Source organism: Caretta caretta, chromosome 2 (assembly GCF_965140235.1).
Source record: "Caretta caretta isolate rCarCar2 chromosome 2, rCarCar1.hap1, whole genome shotgun sequence".
Classification (NCBI taxonomy): Eukaryota; Metazoa; Chordata; order Testudines; family Cheloniidae; genus Caretta; species Caretta caretta.
Window position 1 is genome coordinate 147,630,636 of NC_134207.1, and position 16,993 is coordinate 147,647,628.

Sequence of the window (16,993 nt, forward strand, 5' to 3'; positions counted from 1 at the left end):
GGACTTCTTGTAGTGGTGGGTGGTTCAGGGAAGTGTAGGTTAGGACATTCCCTTTGCCTATTCCCTACCAACCAGGACTGTTGTCACTCCTTGTTAGGTTGGGGAGCGCATTTGGGGTCACTGAAGGTTCAGAATCTGTGGTTGGAGCAGGAAGCTCCGCTGCATATCAATGTCTTGGAGCTTTGGGCCATCTACAATGCCTGTCTCGCTTTCCTAGACTGCAGCAAGGGTTCAGTAATTCACATGCTAATCGATAATACCACCACATTGTATTATGTGAACAGGCAAGGCTGAGCACATTACAGGGTGCTTTGCCAAGAGGTGATCAGGTTGTGGCAGTTCAGACTCCTCTTGTGAACCATGTCAGCAGGAATTTTTCCCTGAACCACGAGTGGTCTCTGAAGTCCAATGTTCAGAGAGTCATCTTTGCATTGTGGTATGTCCCAATGGTCAACCTGTTCGCTACAAAGAACAAAAGAAAATGCCATCTGTTCTGCTCTTGAGGGCTCCTTGAATGACGCCTTCCACCTCAGCTGGCAATTGGCTCTTCTTTATGCTTTTCCTCCGATGCTGATTGTTCCACAAATCATTCTCAAACGGAAAGCAGATTGGGCCTAGCTCACCCTCACCCCAGCATAGCTGAGGTGGTGCTGGTTTTCCGACCTTCTTGCACTGTCAATTCAGCCTCTTATGTTCCAGCCTGACTTGCTCATGAAGAATCATGGTCACACGTTGCTTCCCATGCTCAGCTCCCTGCATCTCATGGTATGGCTGCTCCATGGTTGAATGAGGAGGATGAGCGATGTTTGGCGACTGTTTGATAGAGAGCTTTCTATTACTGAGTAGGACCTATCGAGATGGCCTATTCAGAAAAGTGAAAGCTTTTTTTCAATGTGGTCATTGCCTTATGGAGTTCAGCTTGACACTGGCTAGTATCCAAGACATCACAGAGTATTTGCTGCATCTTCAGCTGTCAGCCTTAAGCTTAGCTCATTGAGGGCGCATCCAGTGAGCTCAGCCTTTCATCCACCCATTCATTGAAGATTGGTGCTTTCCAATGCCAAGATGGTGAGATTCTCCATTCACAGGCATGGAAACTGGTGGGACCTTAATATGATGATAGCAGCTCTCATGGGACCTCTGTTTGAGCCTCTAGCATCCTGCCCCTTTCCTCTGTTATGTAAAAAAATCCTGCATTCCTCATGGCAATAGTACCTACGAGGAGAGTGCATGAGTTGCAGGTTTTGATGGCAGAGACTTGTTACACCATTCTCCAAAGACAAAGTGATGGTGCAGCTGCACCCAAAATTTGTGTCTAAAGTAGTCTCTCAATTTCATTTAAACCAGATAGTATATTTGCCTGTGTTTTTTCCTAAGCTGCATTCATCTCCTGAGGAGCAAGTGTCTTCACCCTTTGGACATCAGATGATGTTTGGTCTTTTATCTGGACAGGACTAAATCCTTTCAGTCTTCACCTCATCTGTTTGTGTCATATGCAGACCGTATGAAGGGATAGGCAGTCTCCTCAAAGATGATCTCTAAGTGGATAACTTCCTGCATCAAGACTGCATACGAAACAGCTTCGGCTATATCCCCTTCTATGGGCACAAGCTCGTTCTATGAGAATGCAGGCTATGTCAGTAACATTCTTAAGTGACGTCTCAATATTGGATGTTTTCAGGGCTGTCACGTGGTCATTGATGCATAGGTTTATGAACCATTATACCATTACTGTGGCATCAAGAGCAGATGCAAACTTTGGGAGGGCGCTCCTGCAGTCCTTGTTTAAATAGACTCCAAGCCCCACCCCCTGTGGGTACTGCTTGTGAGTCACCTAAGAGGAATAAATAGCTGCATCTACTCAGAGAAGAAACTAAGTAACTGTGTTTTTTCTAGATGTGATGCAGATGTGTATTCCATGACCACCCTCTGTTCCTGCGTTGGAGTCTAGTCTCGGAGTGTTCAGTGCGAAGGGACTGAGGGGGCACTGCCTAATATAGACAGGGGAAGGGCTATGGCCATGAGGCACAAGCCTCACCCATCTACGGGTACTGCTAGGCAAAATTGTCTGGCTCTTGGTGCCCTGGGTGTGCACACATCTAAGTGGAACACACATCTGCATCATAGAAGGCTAGGGTTGGAGGAGACCTCAGGAGGTCAAATATTCCAACCCCTTACTCAAAGCAGGAGTAACCCAAACTAAATCATCCCAGCCAGGACTTTTTCAAGCTTTGTCACATCTCAAAGAGCCACAGTTACGGTAAGTAACCATTTCTTTCTGACTGTATACCACCTTTATGTCTCCTACTTCTAGGGAATGCTGGGGCAAAATTGGTCACTAGTCCTCTTTTGCACCAGAAAATAATGACCTGTGCCTGCTCAAGATTCTGCCATTACGGAAATGCTTGTCTATTGCCTCAAAGGCATCTTTCATTCCTCTTTGTGTGCTGACTTACCAGCGGTTAAGGATATGGTCTTATGCCTAATTAGTAGGGCAGCAGGTTTATCACGGTGGAGAAAATGTCATGGATACCATGATATTTCTATTTGTGTGTGAAGGCTCCAGGTGGGCCACCAGCCCTGTGTGGAGGGCAGATCCCAGGGGGGTTGTTTGGAGTGTGAGCCTGCTGTGCACTCCCCCTGCAGCAGTGTACCCTGTACCCTGCAGGACTTGGGCCTTAAAACTTGGTACATGGGGTTGCAGTGCCTCTCAGATTTGGCCTGACAAAGGAGTAGGAAAGTGTGACACAGAAGCTCCTAGGAGAAAGGTCCCTTGTTCTTTGCAAATAACTCTTACTTAGACTTGACAAACTCATTACACCAAACATGTCTTACAGGATATTTATCCATAAAGAGTAACAAGTAAGATACCTACGAGAAAGCTTATAACTTGTCAAGATTCATAATCGTTATGAGGTGTATATATGGGGTAATATATAAGGAATAATGTATTTATATTAAAAAAAACGAGGAGTCCAGTGGCACCTTAAAGACTAACAGATTTAAAGCACAAGCTTCCGTGGGTAAAAAACCATGCATCTGAAGAAGTGGGTTTTTTACCCATGAAAGCTTATGCCCAAATAAATGTTAGTCTTTAAGGTGTCACCGGACACCTCCTTGTTTTTGTGGATACAGACTAACACAGCTACCCCTCTGATACTTTGTATTTACATTGAAAGTATGCTTTATGGATTTGGAATAACTCCTAGTCACTAGTGGATAATATGTCTCAGTGATGGTTCATTCAGGCAGGAAGGAATTGTCATCCTGCTCTGTTCAGCTGGTGGTGCAATGCATGGCTCAATTGCTTAGCCTTTTACCCAATCCTAAGAAGTTCATTGGAAAACCATCAGAGATTATTGCAAACAATCAAAATCTCTTGAAGGAAAAAAAAAGAAAGAAAAAAAGGAACATTACAACAAGACAGGGGTTTGCCCTGTCTATGAACAGCAACAAAAGACTGTTTCATTAAAACATAAGCTGGGGAAAGACCCACTGCATCTTTTTTATTGAGGAGACATCCTGAGGAGCAGGGGTGTTCTAATGAAAAATTGGATCCTGATTCCTGTGAAGCCAGCCAGCTCTGCAGCATACTGAATTTTGGGGGAAAACCTACTTTAATAGATAGGAAGGGTACTTATTAATAAGTATAGAGACAGGTTTACATTTTATCGTTTTGTTGTGTATTTTAGCCATTTGTTTCTACCACACCTTCCTGTTTTTGTAGAATCTCTGATTTTTCTTTTGTTTTATTGCAAGTGCTATGTGTTACACAAGAGCAGGGGGTTTAAGGTAAAACTAGTAAGCTGGGGCACACTTTCCTCTGGGGACAGAGGATCTAGGATTTCTGTGAGTATCCAGTGTTAGGGGCTAGATATCCCAGAGGAATGATTCAAAGGGACTCGGTGACAGGGTTGCATCTCTTGACAGGGTTGCATCTCAAGACAAAGACAGGGCTGGTATAACCCAGAGGAGAGTGCCTGAAAGGCTGGTGGTGATAGGGCACAGACACCCAGTCAGGCACAGGCAAGACTTCCTCATGCTTCAAGCATGAGGAAACAAAATGACCCAAGAACCATCACAGTGGGCCAAACCTGAATGGCATTGCAACCCTGTGTGCCAGATCACAATGCCTGGGGTGAGTGTTTGTGTGAGGAGCTTGCTCTCAATCTCTGGGCCGAGCCCCGTGGGACACAGGAGCCACCACAAGGGGGTGAATGGAGGGTGGGCTCGCTTTCCAGCACTGTGGCCACATGGGGGCCTCCTCATTTCCCTGGCCAGGGATTAGGGTTGTGGTGCTGGGGCAGAGGGTGTTACTGCAGCTGGTTGCTGCCCCTTTGGCTGTGGTGAGAGGACACTGACCTATAGTTGACTTTAAGACCTATAGTTGAATTTCATGTGTCATGGCATTTTTTTATAAAAAATTATGAAGCAGTAAACCTGTTACTTTTCCTAGATTTATTGTGACTGCTTTGTGATTTGTGATTTCTTTTTAAAAAAATACTGTGACAAATTTGCAGCACTACTAATTACCCATGTATTTAACTCACTGAAGTGTGTGTGTGTTGATGGATGTTTTGAGTTGCTTCCAATTCTTATGTGATTCTGGAAAACTAGGTGCCAACTCATGCCAAGGGCCCTATGCCTTACTTGGATATTGTCAAATACATAGCTGGAATCAGTCTTGTGCACCTGTGTGTTAGTATTGTTAAAATAGATATTAGAGTTATAAAAATGTGCTGAATGTTTATTTATTGAATGCTTGTAAATTGCTGCATGCATTAATCTCTTAGAACATCTGTATCCCTTATTTTAAGGTAATATTTGAGCATTTGCATTGTAAGGCTGTATAACTGTGTAAGGTCTGGTCTACACTACAGAGTTAGGTCGATGCAAGGTAGCTTACATCAACCTAATTATGGAAGTGTCTACACTTAAATTTCACTCCTGCCAATGTAACTGCCTCCCTACGCTGACTTAATAACTCCACCTCCACGAGTGGCATAGAGCCAAGGTCGATGATGTTAGGTCAACACAATATCAGTGTAGACACTGCATTGCTTATGTCGATTGTTACTGGCTTTCTGGAGCTGTCCCACAGTGCCCCACACTGGCAGTACAATTGATACAAGTGCTCCTGGTGAGGACACACACTACTGATACAAGGAGCAAAGCATAGGCAAGCACAAGTGATGTAATTTCTGCCGTGGCTGTATGCCGATGTAAGCTAGGTTGACTTCATTTTATAATGTAGACATGGCTTAAATCACCAGACAGAGGAGACACATTTATTAGTGTGAAATGTTGGCCTCCAACACAAAGTGTTATGTCCTGCCTCACAAGGAAGATCCAGCAACATCAGACAAACTATTGTGGAACATCAAAATGGACTTTCGTGCCCCCTCCCGCCCTCCGCCCCATGAAGAGGAGATGTGCAAGTGAATTCTTCCCATCAGATGAATTCACAATTTGAAGCAGAAGAGGGGAAGGGATTAAAACCTCTAACAAGGAGGAACTATATCTTTATGCTGCTATGACTATGAGAGGCAAGGATTATGAAGCATAAGCAAAAGATCCCCAGTGCTTAGCCTGGGTTAGCCCTAAAGGACACGTAGAGGTTGCTTCTTTTAAAAACTTTTTTTGAAACTTCCAATTGGAACTCATTTGTGTGTGTGTATATAATCTTGTAAATAACTTTTTCTTACACAATAAATATTTAGATAGTTTATTATAGGATTGACTACAAGTGTTGTTTTTGGTGTGAGATCTAAGGTGCACTTGACCTGGGGTAAGTGGACCTTTGGGACTGAGAGTAATCTGAATGTTGCTGTGTTCTTTAGAGTATGGGACCATCTATCACAAAGGTAAGCCTACCTGAGTGGCAAGACAGATTGGAGTATCCAAGGGGACTATCTGTGACTCCATGTTAAGGCTGTTTTAGTGCCTGAGGAGTTTATAGTTGATAATTGGTTGGTGAAATCTAAGTATAGAACTCTCAACCAATTTGGGTTTTGTGCTGTTTCCTAACAGTCTGCCCTGAGGTTGGTACCCATGCTCTTAAGCCACTGCAGGACAGCCTGACACCTTAATTTTGTGGGGAGACCTTATCTTGGTGGGGCTATGTTGCAGAGGCTGTAATATTTGTGAAGCTCATATGGAGCACAGACCATATGGAGGCTGAGAAACTGACAGTAAGTGTTAGTGGGCAAAGCAAATGAAACTTCTTTTCATTTGTGGGAGGAGGGGAGCCCACTTCAGATACTCACAATGGGCTGCATAGATGGATAGTAGGTGCAGTGTTGAAGAGAGGGAGTGGGTAATCAGTGCAGAATTAGGATCCCACAGATTAAAAATTAGGGATTTGCAGGCAGATCTTGCAAAATATCTCAGTGCAAAACCCCCAGATTCCTATCTACAGGCAGAGTGACTGAAGCTACCATTTGGAATAAGTATACTGAGTGAGTCACCTGTGGTTCCTTTAGAAACTTTTTATATTTTCAGAATTGTTCTTTGAAAATTGGTAGTGCTCAAGATGGCATATGAAACCTTAATGTTAAGGACAACCTTTTCAGAAATAGTCATTAGACACTCAGACATTATGTGCCTCAGTTTATGGGTTCCCAACTTGAGATGCATTGGACCTAATATTTTAGAGGTGACGAGCATCTTCAACTCCCATTGATTTCATTTGGATTTGTGGTTGCTCAGTGCCTCTGACTGTCAGATCCAAGTTATCCCAGGTTTTAAAACTGCGTGAAGGGAATTAAATCCAGCATGTCAGTTCCACTTAATAATAACTAAGCAGTAGAAGTTGGCTACAGATTTATGGTGGGGCAAAAAGCCTCCGAGTTTTTTGAATAGCTATGAAAGTACTGTAATGTGGCTACCTAAATTTAGTATTTTTAAATACAGTAGTTCATTTTGTGTGTGCGGTCAGTAATGATAGAAAAACAAGACTAAACTCTAAGAGGAAGTTTTTTTTTCTTTCAACAGTCAGTTGTGGTAGCTCTAAATTGTTTTCATCTTACACATACAGCAAATGTCCCCTTTACTATGACTTTTACTACTCTCAGCAATTAAATCCTCAGTTAGTAGCAAAATGTGCAGAATTATTGGGTTAGGTTTAAGAGAGATCCGGGGTACAGGTCTGACACTGTAAACTTGCTCTAGAATAAAAGTTGTGTGTATTCTTCTCTTCTATTTTGAAAGATACAGACATTGATTGGGATGGATTTAATCTTACCATCTGATTTCTCTTGCTTACCTAGGTTGGTATTCTGAAAAAGATGTTTTTAAAACCTTTTACATATCCAGTACCTGAAACAAGGTTTCTTCATGCAGGCCGAAGTGTATATAAACTTAAAATCAGATATGGCAACTTCCTCAGGTAAGCAAGTTTCTTACTCCTAGGTATGAACCAAACCCATACTTTCAGCCCACAACAGCATGAAGCCACAGTATGAATGTATTGTACTGCTATCTCAAAATGAGGATTTTGGAAGATTCTTCATTTACTAAGCACTAGCCCCATTTCTGAAGGTTGCAAACTGCAACAGTTCTATTTTTGGTCATGTAGGACTGGATATTTCATCTTCAAAGTTCATTAACACCAGACTGAGCATTGGCCAGAGGGAGTCACCTGAGACTATGAAATGGTCCTCCTGCTCTCTTTTCCAGAAGAGTTGAGCACACTGCCCTGTTGTTATTATTGGTGGAGCTCGTACCTATTCCTGTAATAAAGATTGCCTAACACTTTTCATTATAAGGAATGATGAAATGATGAAATGAAATGAAATAATGAGCTATTACCAGCAGGATAGTGAGTTTGTGTGTGTGTTTTTTGGAGGGGGGTGAGGGGGTGAGAGAACCTGGATTTGTGCAGGAAATGGCCCAACTTGATTATCATGCACATTGTGTAGAGAGTTGTCACTTTGGATGGGCTATTACCAGCAGGAGAGTGAATTTGTGTGTGGGGGGGTGGAGGGTGAGAAAACCTGGATTTGTGCTGGAAATGGCCCAACTTGATGATCACTTTAGATAAGCTATTACCAGCAGGACAGTGGGGTGGGAGGAGGTATTGTTTCATATCCTCTGTGTGTATATAAAGTCTGCTGCAGTTTCCACGGTATGCATCCGATGAAATGAGCTGTAGCTCACGAAAGCTCATGCTCAAATAAATTGGTTAGTCTCTAAGGTGCCACAAGTACTCCTTTTCTTCCTTAGAAGTTTAAGGTCAAGCTTGACAAAGCCCTGGCTGGGATGATTTAATTGGGGATTGGTCCTGCTTTGAGCAGGGGGTTGGACTAGATGACCTCCTGAGGTCCCTTCAACCCTGATATTCTATGATTAAGTTACAAGCCTTTGAAAATCTATTGTTACATGCTTAAAGGTTTGCTTGCTATATTGACAGCCCTATTCCACAGGAGATTCCATTTGCACTACATGTGCTCCATCTCCTCATAGCATTATGTGCTGACTAAATCAGTTCAGTGCCATCCCCATAGAGCAACAGCATGCCTCATTCTGGGGCTGCAGGGGCCGAGAAAGACTCTTTCTGTAATTGCTCCTCTCAACTGACAGATGTTGTAGTGCCAGGCACTGGAACTGAGAACAATGAGACTGGCTCTTATACTCTCAGTGCTTCCACTGCTGTCACCTAAGCAGCAAGGAGGAGAAATCAGTATCTTTCCTTTTAGGGCCTGATCCAAAGTACACTCAGGTTAATACGTCTTTCCATTTCAGTCAAAGGTCTTTGGATCTGGCCCTTTCTGAATTGGGATTTTAAAAATGTATTTTATTTATAAAGTTTTTCTGTTCAAGTGATTATGCACATGGGCATGTGCCCCATGCATGCAAAATCAGATTCTGTTGGCCAGCAGTGTCTGTTTCAGTTGCAACTGTGCCATGTACGTCTTTTGACCCTCCCCCAAGACATAAAGGGGAGAGCAGGCCCAAGCATTGCTCAGTTCCTCCTTACCACCCATGACCGTGAGATGCCTGCCTTTTCACTATGGTTGGTGCTGGGGTTATTTAGGATTATTGTTAATCAGTTTATTTATTTTGTTTAGCCAATTAACTATATAAATATAGGAATTTGCATCGTTTACATTTCAGTAAGACTAGACCCCTATCCTCCAGCATGCAATCTAGCAGCATGGCAGAAACTACATCTCCAGGATTCAAGACCAGTCCCTTATGTGATGCTTTGATGCCTATTAAGTGGCACCGCCAGTGCCTACTCTACCTTGGAGAGGGACATGTCCATGAGCTATGAGCTGTTTGTTTCTGAGAGCACTGAGAGTTAAAGAAGCCCACCTGAAGGTTTTCCTCCTTGAGAGATCAATGCAAGCTTGGTCAGTCTCTTTCTGTTAGTGCCTGATGAGCCAAGACCCCCTCCTGAGCTCCTGGGGCACTCTAGTTAAAGTTCATCTACCATTATTCAAGCATCTGTCTTCTGACAAGGGTAGAAAGAAGCACCATTCTAAGGATGAGTGAAGGAATAGATTATGGTCTCTGGAACCTAGAAAGCTGAGACACAAGAATCATCCGACTTCTAACTTGTCTCAGGTTCAACCTTCCAAGGGCCAGAAGACTGAAAAGGCCTCTTCTGGTGTCCTGATGCAAACCACTAAAAACACAAGTGGTGTCACTATATCTGCGGATCATGCTTCTCTTGGTACTGACCCCTCAGCACCAGGTGCCTTAATTCTGCTGGTCATATATTTGGCCTTGTGTTCCTTGGCTTCCCTTATCAATTTTCTATAATTCCTGATTTCTGATTTATATTCATTACCATCAACTTCCCTCTTTTTTTCACTTCCCTTCTAAATAATTTATTTATATCTGCTTTCACTTCCATTCTAAACCAGGTTGTTTTTTTTTAGCCAGCAGGGCATTCTTCCTCAGTTGTGATGATATGGCTTTTTGGGCATCTAGTAAGGTGTTCTTAAATGATTTGCAATTACCATTCAAATTTTTAAGATTAAATTCTTCCTCCAACCTGATATGGCTTGTAATTGTTTTCAGCTTTGTGAAATTGGTCTTATTAAAGCAGCAAGTATATGTATTACTGGTTTGGATTTTATTCTGCTTGCCCATGGTAAATTTGATCAAATCATGATCACTTGTACCTAAGCTACTATTAATTTTTAGTTCTCCGATTAGTTCCTCTTTGTCTGTTAGGACAAGGTCTAATAAAGAATTCACTTGTGTTGGCTGCAACATGTTTTGAATTAGGAAATTGTTATCTATAATGTTTAGAAAGTCCAAGTATGTTTTTAGTACTGGAAACACAAGACCTCCAACTGAAGTTCCCTCACTATCACACTGCTTCCCCCCCCCCCCTTACAAACTACATATAGGTGAATAATGAGGTAGTTAACCTATTCCCTAGTGTGATTTGGTGGTTTGTAGAAGATACTAACTAATATCCTATCTTGTACTTTATCTGTTAAGTGATTGATCCATAAGCATTCAAGATCATTTTCATTTGAGTTATCAAACAACTTCATGATCACCCAAGAACATTAGTGAGAATATGATTCAGGCTTTTGGGACCTATGGTCTCATGCACCTAGGTGATGCTGTTTGGCTTTTTTCTCCTGTGCTCTATGGAAGGGTGGCTGAAATCAGTGTATCTACTCAGCAAGCAGCACATGGACATATTGGTCATGGTCCCACAAAAAGTTCTGTCCTCATTAAAGTAATGGAAAGACTCTCCTGAAGTACGCACCTCTTCCTACCAATGTTCTGGTAACAGATCCCCCATCCCTGACTGGAGGTCTTATCTAGATTACCTTCAAATTCAGTACTATGGCTCTCTGAAGAGGCTTGCAAACGTCCTAGTGTTCAGAGCCATCTGCCTGACGTGCAAAGGATTCCTGCCTCTTCTCCAGCAATCCGCAACACATGTGCTGACAGACAACACCACAGCTAGCAAGGTCATCTCCACTCTCTCAGGAAGCCATGTGACTATTGAATTGGCACTGTCAAGGTTCCTTCCCCACTCTGAACTCTAGGCTACAGATGTGGGGACCTGCATGAAAACCCCCCTAAGCTTATTTTTACCAGCTTAGGTTAAAACTTCTACAAGGTACAAACTATTTTACCTTTTGCCCCGGACTTTATTGCTGCCACCACCAAGCGTCTAGCAAATATATAACAGGGAAAGAGCCCGCTTGCAAACGTTTTTCCCCACCAAAATCTTCCCAAACCCAACACCCCCTTTCCTGGGGAAGACTTGACAAAAATCCTCACCAATTTGCATAGGTGAACACAGACCCAAACCCTTGGATACTAAGAACGAGGAAAAAGCAATCGGGTTCTTAAAAGAAGAATTTTAATTAAAGTAAAAGAATCACCTCTGTAAAATCAGGATGGTAAATACCTTACAGGGTAATCAGATTCAAAACATAGAGAATCCCTCTAGGCAAAACCTTAAGTTACAAAAAGACACAAAAACAGGAATATACATTCCATTCAGCACCACTTATTTTATCAGCCATTTAAACAAAACAGAATCTAATGCATATCTAACTAGATTGCTTATTAGTCCTTTACAGGAGTTCTGAGCTGCATTCCTGCTCTGGTCCCGGCAAAAGCCACACACAGACCAAGAGAGCCTTTGTTTCGCCCTCCCCCCAGCTTTTGAAAGTATCTTGTCGTCTCATTGGTCATTTTGGTCAGGTGCCAGCGAGGTTATCCTAGCTTCTTAACCCTTTAACAGGTGAAAGGGTTTTTCCTCTGACCAGGAGGGATTTAGAGGTGTTTACCCTTCCCTTTATATTTATGACAGGCACATTCCAAAGGAAATCACATCATTGGCTCTGCATCTTCTCTGCCTTATAAATACCTAAGCTGATCAACTCACCAGGCTTAGACAACCAGGAGTGTTCTGTCAAACAATCAAACCTAGAGAACATCTTTTGCGAGTGAGGATGCCCAGAAATAGACTTGTGCCACAGACCAGAACAAGAAGTGTCAACATTCTGTTCTGGAGAGAGTGTAAGCCCAGGCTTCCTGATAAATGCTTTTTTCATTCCTTGGATATCAGGGTTGGTGTATGCCTTTCCACTGATCTCCATGATGCCGAAGATTCTGACAAAATAGAGACAAGATGCAGGATAGACTATTGTGATAACCACAATATAGGCCAACTAGTTCTGGTATTGAGATCTGACAAACCTTTAACACAGCCCTCCATCACCCTACTAGTTCTTCCTGACAGTCTCCCAGAACAACAGTTGGATCTTGCATTAGGACCCAGCTTCCTTATAATTGAAAGACTGGATACTGGCTGGATGACAAACTAAAAGAAGCTGTTCAGCTGAAGTTTGGAATATTCTGCTCCAAAACAAGAAACCCTGAACCAGATTGACTTATGAAGCTAAACTGGAAGAGGTATTCTATTTAAGCATCTCAATACTAGTAATTTCCCTTTACATCAAACAATCTCCCTTTGAGACCTTAGCAACATGTTCCCTAACCATCTTTCTACACCACCTATCAATAAATGCCTTTCTAGTAGCCACTACATCAGCTAGAATGGTAGGGCAGATGCAGGCCCTCATGGCCCTTCATACAGCGTTTTGTAAAGACAGGGTTACGCTCGGGACACATCCCAAATTTTCGTCCAAAGTTGTTTTAACATTTCAAATGAACTAATCCATCAATCTCCCAGTTTTCTCCCCAAAACTCACTCAACAATAAGGGAAACTAAACTTCATACACTTGATGTAGTAAGGGCATTGTCAGGCAACTTTATCAGGACAGAATCATTCAGGAACACACCTAGATTGTTTGTGGCCTTTGCTGATGGAGCTAAGAGTCAAGCAGTATTATCTCAGAGGTTGTCAAAGAGGGTCTCCACCTGTATAAGAACATGCTACAAGCCAGTCAGAATAGATCTGGTTAGCCACATTAGAGCTCATTCCACTAGAGCACAAGTAGCTTCTGTTGTCAGTTTGAAAAATGCCTGTGTCTGAAATCTCCTGGGTAGCTACATGTATTTCAGTCCACACCTTTACAAGACAATATTCCTTGGTAGACGCTTCCAGATTGGGTTCCTGCTTTGATAGGGCGCTCCTGCAGGCATTGTTTAAGTAGGACTCCTAGCACCTACCTCCAAGCAAACAGATAACTGTTAGTCACCAAGAGTGGAATCCATGTGGACGGACATTCACTTGAAGAACAAACAATTATTTATCCTTCAGTAACTGTGGTTCTTTGATATATGTTGAATATGTGGGTTCCACGACACCCCCCCGTCCTTCTCTGCTACTTTGGAGTCCTACTCCTCTCAGATTCTGTGTTGGCAAAGGAATTGAGCAATGGTTGGACCCACCCTGAATTTTATGCCCTCAGTTGGGGAGGGGTTGCTGTCTCAGTGGACATTAGTGGCCAAAAAAAAAAGCCAACCTTGTGCGCATTGGGTGCAGTCACACCAAGAGTGAAATTCTCAAGAACAATGCATCTTAAAGAACCAGAGTTAGTGTGAGGAAATAACTGTTCTTTCACTTTAAGAATTCATTTGTCTCTTGCTTCATATTTTCCATGTGAAGTCAGATTCCTCTGACATTTTATCAATATGGAAATAATTACAGTGCTTGAAGCTCCATCTTGTCTTTTGTGAGGCTAAATATATTTTTTGTTTGTTTCACAGCTGTAATGATATAGACAATAATGAAACTACTACCAAGGAACTAGAGGTAGGTTATCTAAATTTTACACTGGGTGCTCCTCATATATTTTATTCATTACAGGGTAATAGTATTCTGTCAAATGAAATATTCCCAGAGAAAAACACTTTTTTGATCTGCAGATTGAGGTTGACAATAAATATCACCAGTTAAGAAACTTAAGATACTGTAGTTTTCATCCAAACCACAAATGTGAGCCTGTAAATGCAAAATTTTAAGGTTCCACCTTAAATATAGAAATACACCTAATAAATACCAAATCTAAAAAATGGAAATTGTCATGTTCATGGAGCTAGCTGCACCTCTCTTCCCTTTCTGGTCTCTCAGTGAACCCACCTCAGATTCTGGGCCTTTTTTGGGGTGGAATCTCAGTTGTTTTACCCTTTGTTCAGGAACTGGTTGCTCTATTCTGTGTATATCAGCTGCTTATCCTGCAGGTCTAACGGGCTTTGGGGCATCTTCAGGAACCTGTGACCAGTGATATTGACCAACAGACTCTTAAAACAAAAATGTTCCCACGCTGGAAGCCCTAGTTAAAATTACTTCAACAGTAGAAATTTGCATATACTGTTAATATTTAATATTCCTCCCTAATTTTTTAATCTTTCAGGAAGCCATTCGAGTAATCATTGGAAATCTTGATAATTTACATCCATTTGCTACAGAACGCTTGACTATATTTCCATGTATCCTTTGTTCGGTGTGATAATAAATAAATTCAGTGAGCTAATCTGTGGGAAATTGATTATATTATCGCTATGTGGAATTTATGGGCCAGATCCTCAGCTGGCATAAATGAATATTGAAGTCAATGGATCTATGCAGTTTACATTAGCTGAAGATCTGTCCCTATGTCTTCTGTTGAGGAATTATTATTTGAATGCACGCAGTGCTTTTAAATCTTTTTTAGGGTGGTGGCCCCTTTTTTGAAATCAATAATTTTCATAACTCTTTACCTTTTAAAGTAAAAACATACCTTGTAACAGTAAGATCATATAATGCAACTTTTACTAATACATTTGACCTCACAAACTTAAGGTTTTGGCCACCTAAAGTTATTCTGGAAATTTTATTTTCTTGTTTTAGAATTATAATGAAAAGTTCCATTACCTTTTTTGATCTCACTGGGGGGAGGGGCTGTCAGGTCACAACCCCAATGATTGAGAAACACTGGAGTGCACAAAAGTAAATATTAGCAACACCTAAAATTGCAGTGTTCGAGTATTTATCCATATGGATTCTGCTTCTGTTGTGCCTCTGCTTCATGCACGTGAGGTTGAATTTTCTTGGCCAGCAGCTTTGGTTGAGGCCTCACCCGTGCTTTGCGCTACCTTGTACCTTTCTTTGGAGGGCATAAAAGACAGAGCAGCCCTCAGTTTCTTCTTACCACCCATGGCAGGGAGATGGAACTTCCATAGTTACATAGCATTGAGGGCCAGAAGGGATCATCTAATCTGACCTGCATATCATTGCGTGGAATTTAATGCCCTAACACTCTTATGCTGACCCCAATGTCTTTAGTTTAACGAAAGCATTTCGGTCCTCAGGTAGTGTCGTGTGCCAGATGTTCTGCCTCTGCCTGGTTTGAAGACTCAAATCTGAGCCCCACGTACCTCCAGCCGCAAAAAAAAAAAAAAAAAAAAATTCCTACACTAATAGAAATTTGCATACATTGTTAATATCCCTCCCTAATTTTTTTAATCTTTTTGAAAGCCATTTGAATAATTATTGGAAATCTTGATAATTTACATCTGTTTGCTACAGAATACTTTTACTACATTTCCGTGTATCCTTTGCATGGTGTCAAAATAAATTCAGTGAGCCCATGTATGAGACCTTGTTTAATTTATATTATTGGTATGTGGAATTTATGGGCCAGATTCTCAGCTGGCATAAATCAATATTGAAGTCAAGAGAGCTATGCAGCGTACATCAGCTGTGGATCTGTCCCTGTGTTTGTCTTCTGTTGCAGAATTTTTATTTGAGAATTTACTCTTACGAAGAGACTTTCCTAGACTTCTCTGAAACAAACAAACAATCTCATGCCTTGCTTCCTAATTTTCTATAGAAACCAGTTGACAGATAGTCTGGCCTTTCCTATCCCATGAATGTTCTTAGGTAGGTCTTGATTAATTTTAGCTTGCTGAAACTCCTTTTATTAGCAGCCATGGTTATAGGAAGATGGCAAAAAATATGCGGTGCTGTTTCCCTCTTTTGGGAAACTTTCATTTAAAAGCCTTTCATGAATGTAGCTAAGAGCTCAATCTCATGCTTTCTGCGTTCAGAATTTAAATCCTTAGGGCAGCAGCTTGCTGTGTTTTAAGCATGCCTCTTTAGATCTTTGCTGCTTGTCCATTAAAAAAGAAAATCTTTCACTCTTACACATCCTCTTGTCCAGTTGTGATAATATTGTGTTTGAGATGGGGTTGAAAACCTTGTGTTCAGAAACTTTCAGGATTGGGTGACCTTTTGTCTTTTGCAAGTTTGCTTTGCATTACTTCCCTTGTCTGAGATGGTTTTTCTTTGGACTGTGTGGATATTCTTGATGTTTCAGCCTGTGAAGCAGTAGCTTCCTTACTGGCAATGAACCCAGAAGACTAATTCTGATAAAATATCTCAAAGGCGACCAAGTAAACTGCAAGCTGTTTGATTGTCAAGAACTGGACTCTGCAATTTTTTGCTCACAACATTAATTTTTTTTATGAGATAGCTACCATATCTCATCCAAAACAAGAAATTCAAACTCTGAAATGTTCATTTGCAAGCTATCTGCTTTCAGCATAAATTCTGGCATATGATTGTGTGAAGCCTTTATCTTGTCTAAAGTGTTAAAAACCTTCAACCTGATTTCTATCCTTGCAGACCATCTTATTGTGCCTAGGCATTTTAATGTAAATACAAATTTACTTTTTCAACACACCCTAATGATTAGTAGAAGTGGAAAACAGGGTATACAACCTTTGAACAATTCCAAAAAGTAGAACAATTTGGAACAACCATTGCAGCAGCTTCTCCAACAAGATTCAGTGTGTGGGCAGCACATGGGACAAAAGATGTGTGCTGATTTACCTGTTCAATTTGATTTTGAACACCTTTTGTATCATGCAGGCATGTTATCCCAATTGTCATAGCTTTGTCCCCTGCAGTGAGCCATGTCCAAACCGTCTTTTTTCATCTTCTCTAAAATAACCTCCATAATATCCTCCCTGGTTTTGGTGTGGATATCACAGGAGTTGATTTTATTTTTCCCAGTGGGTGCTCCACCCGTTTCTCCAAACCCCACCCTTGCTTTGCCT

General features: G+C 41.6%; 1 protein-coding gene across 1 annotated transcript in view; it reads left to right on the plus strand.

The window, feature by feature from the left end:
• The first annotated feature begins 7,286 nt into the window (after window positions 1-7,286).
• The window catches only part of MAJIN (membrane anchored junction protein), a 108,193-nt gene continuing 98,486 nt past the window's right edge, over window positions 7,287-16,993 (plus strand). The window contains exons 1-3 of the mRNA XM_048837222.1: window positions 7,287-7,387; window positions 13,661-13,706; window positions 14,308-14,383. Coding sequence (XP_048693179.1) covers window positions 7,287-7,387; window positions 13,661-13,706; window positions 14,308-14,383 — 223 coding nt within the window. The remainder of the gene's footprint in view (window positions 7,388-13,660; window positions 13,707-14,307; window positions 14,384-16,993) is intronic.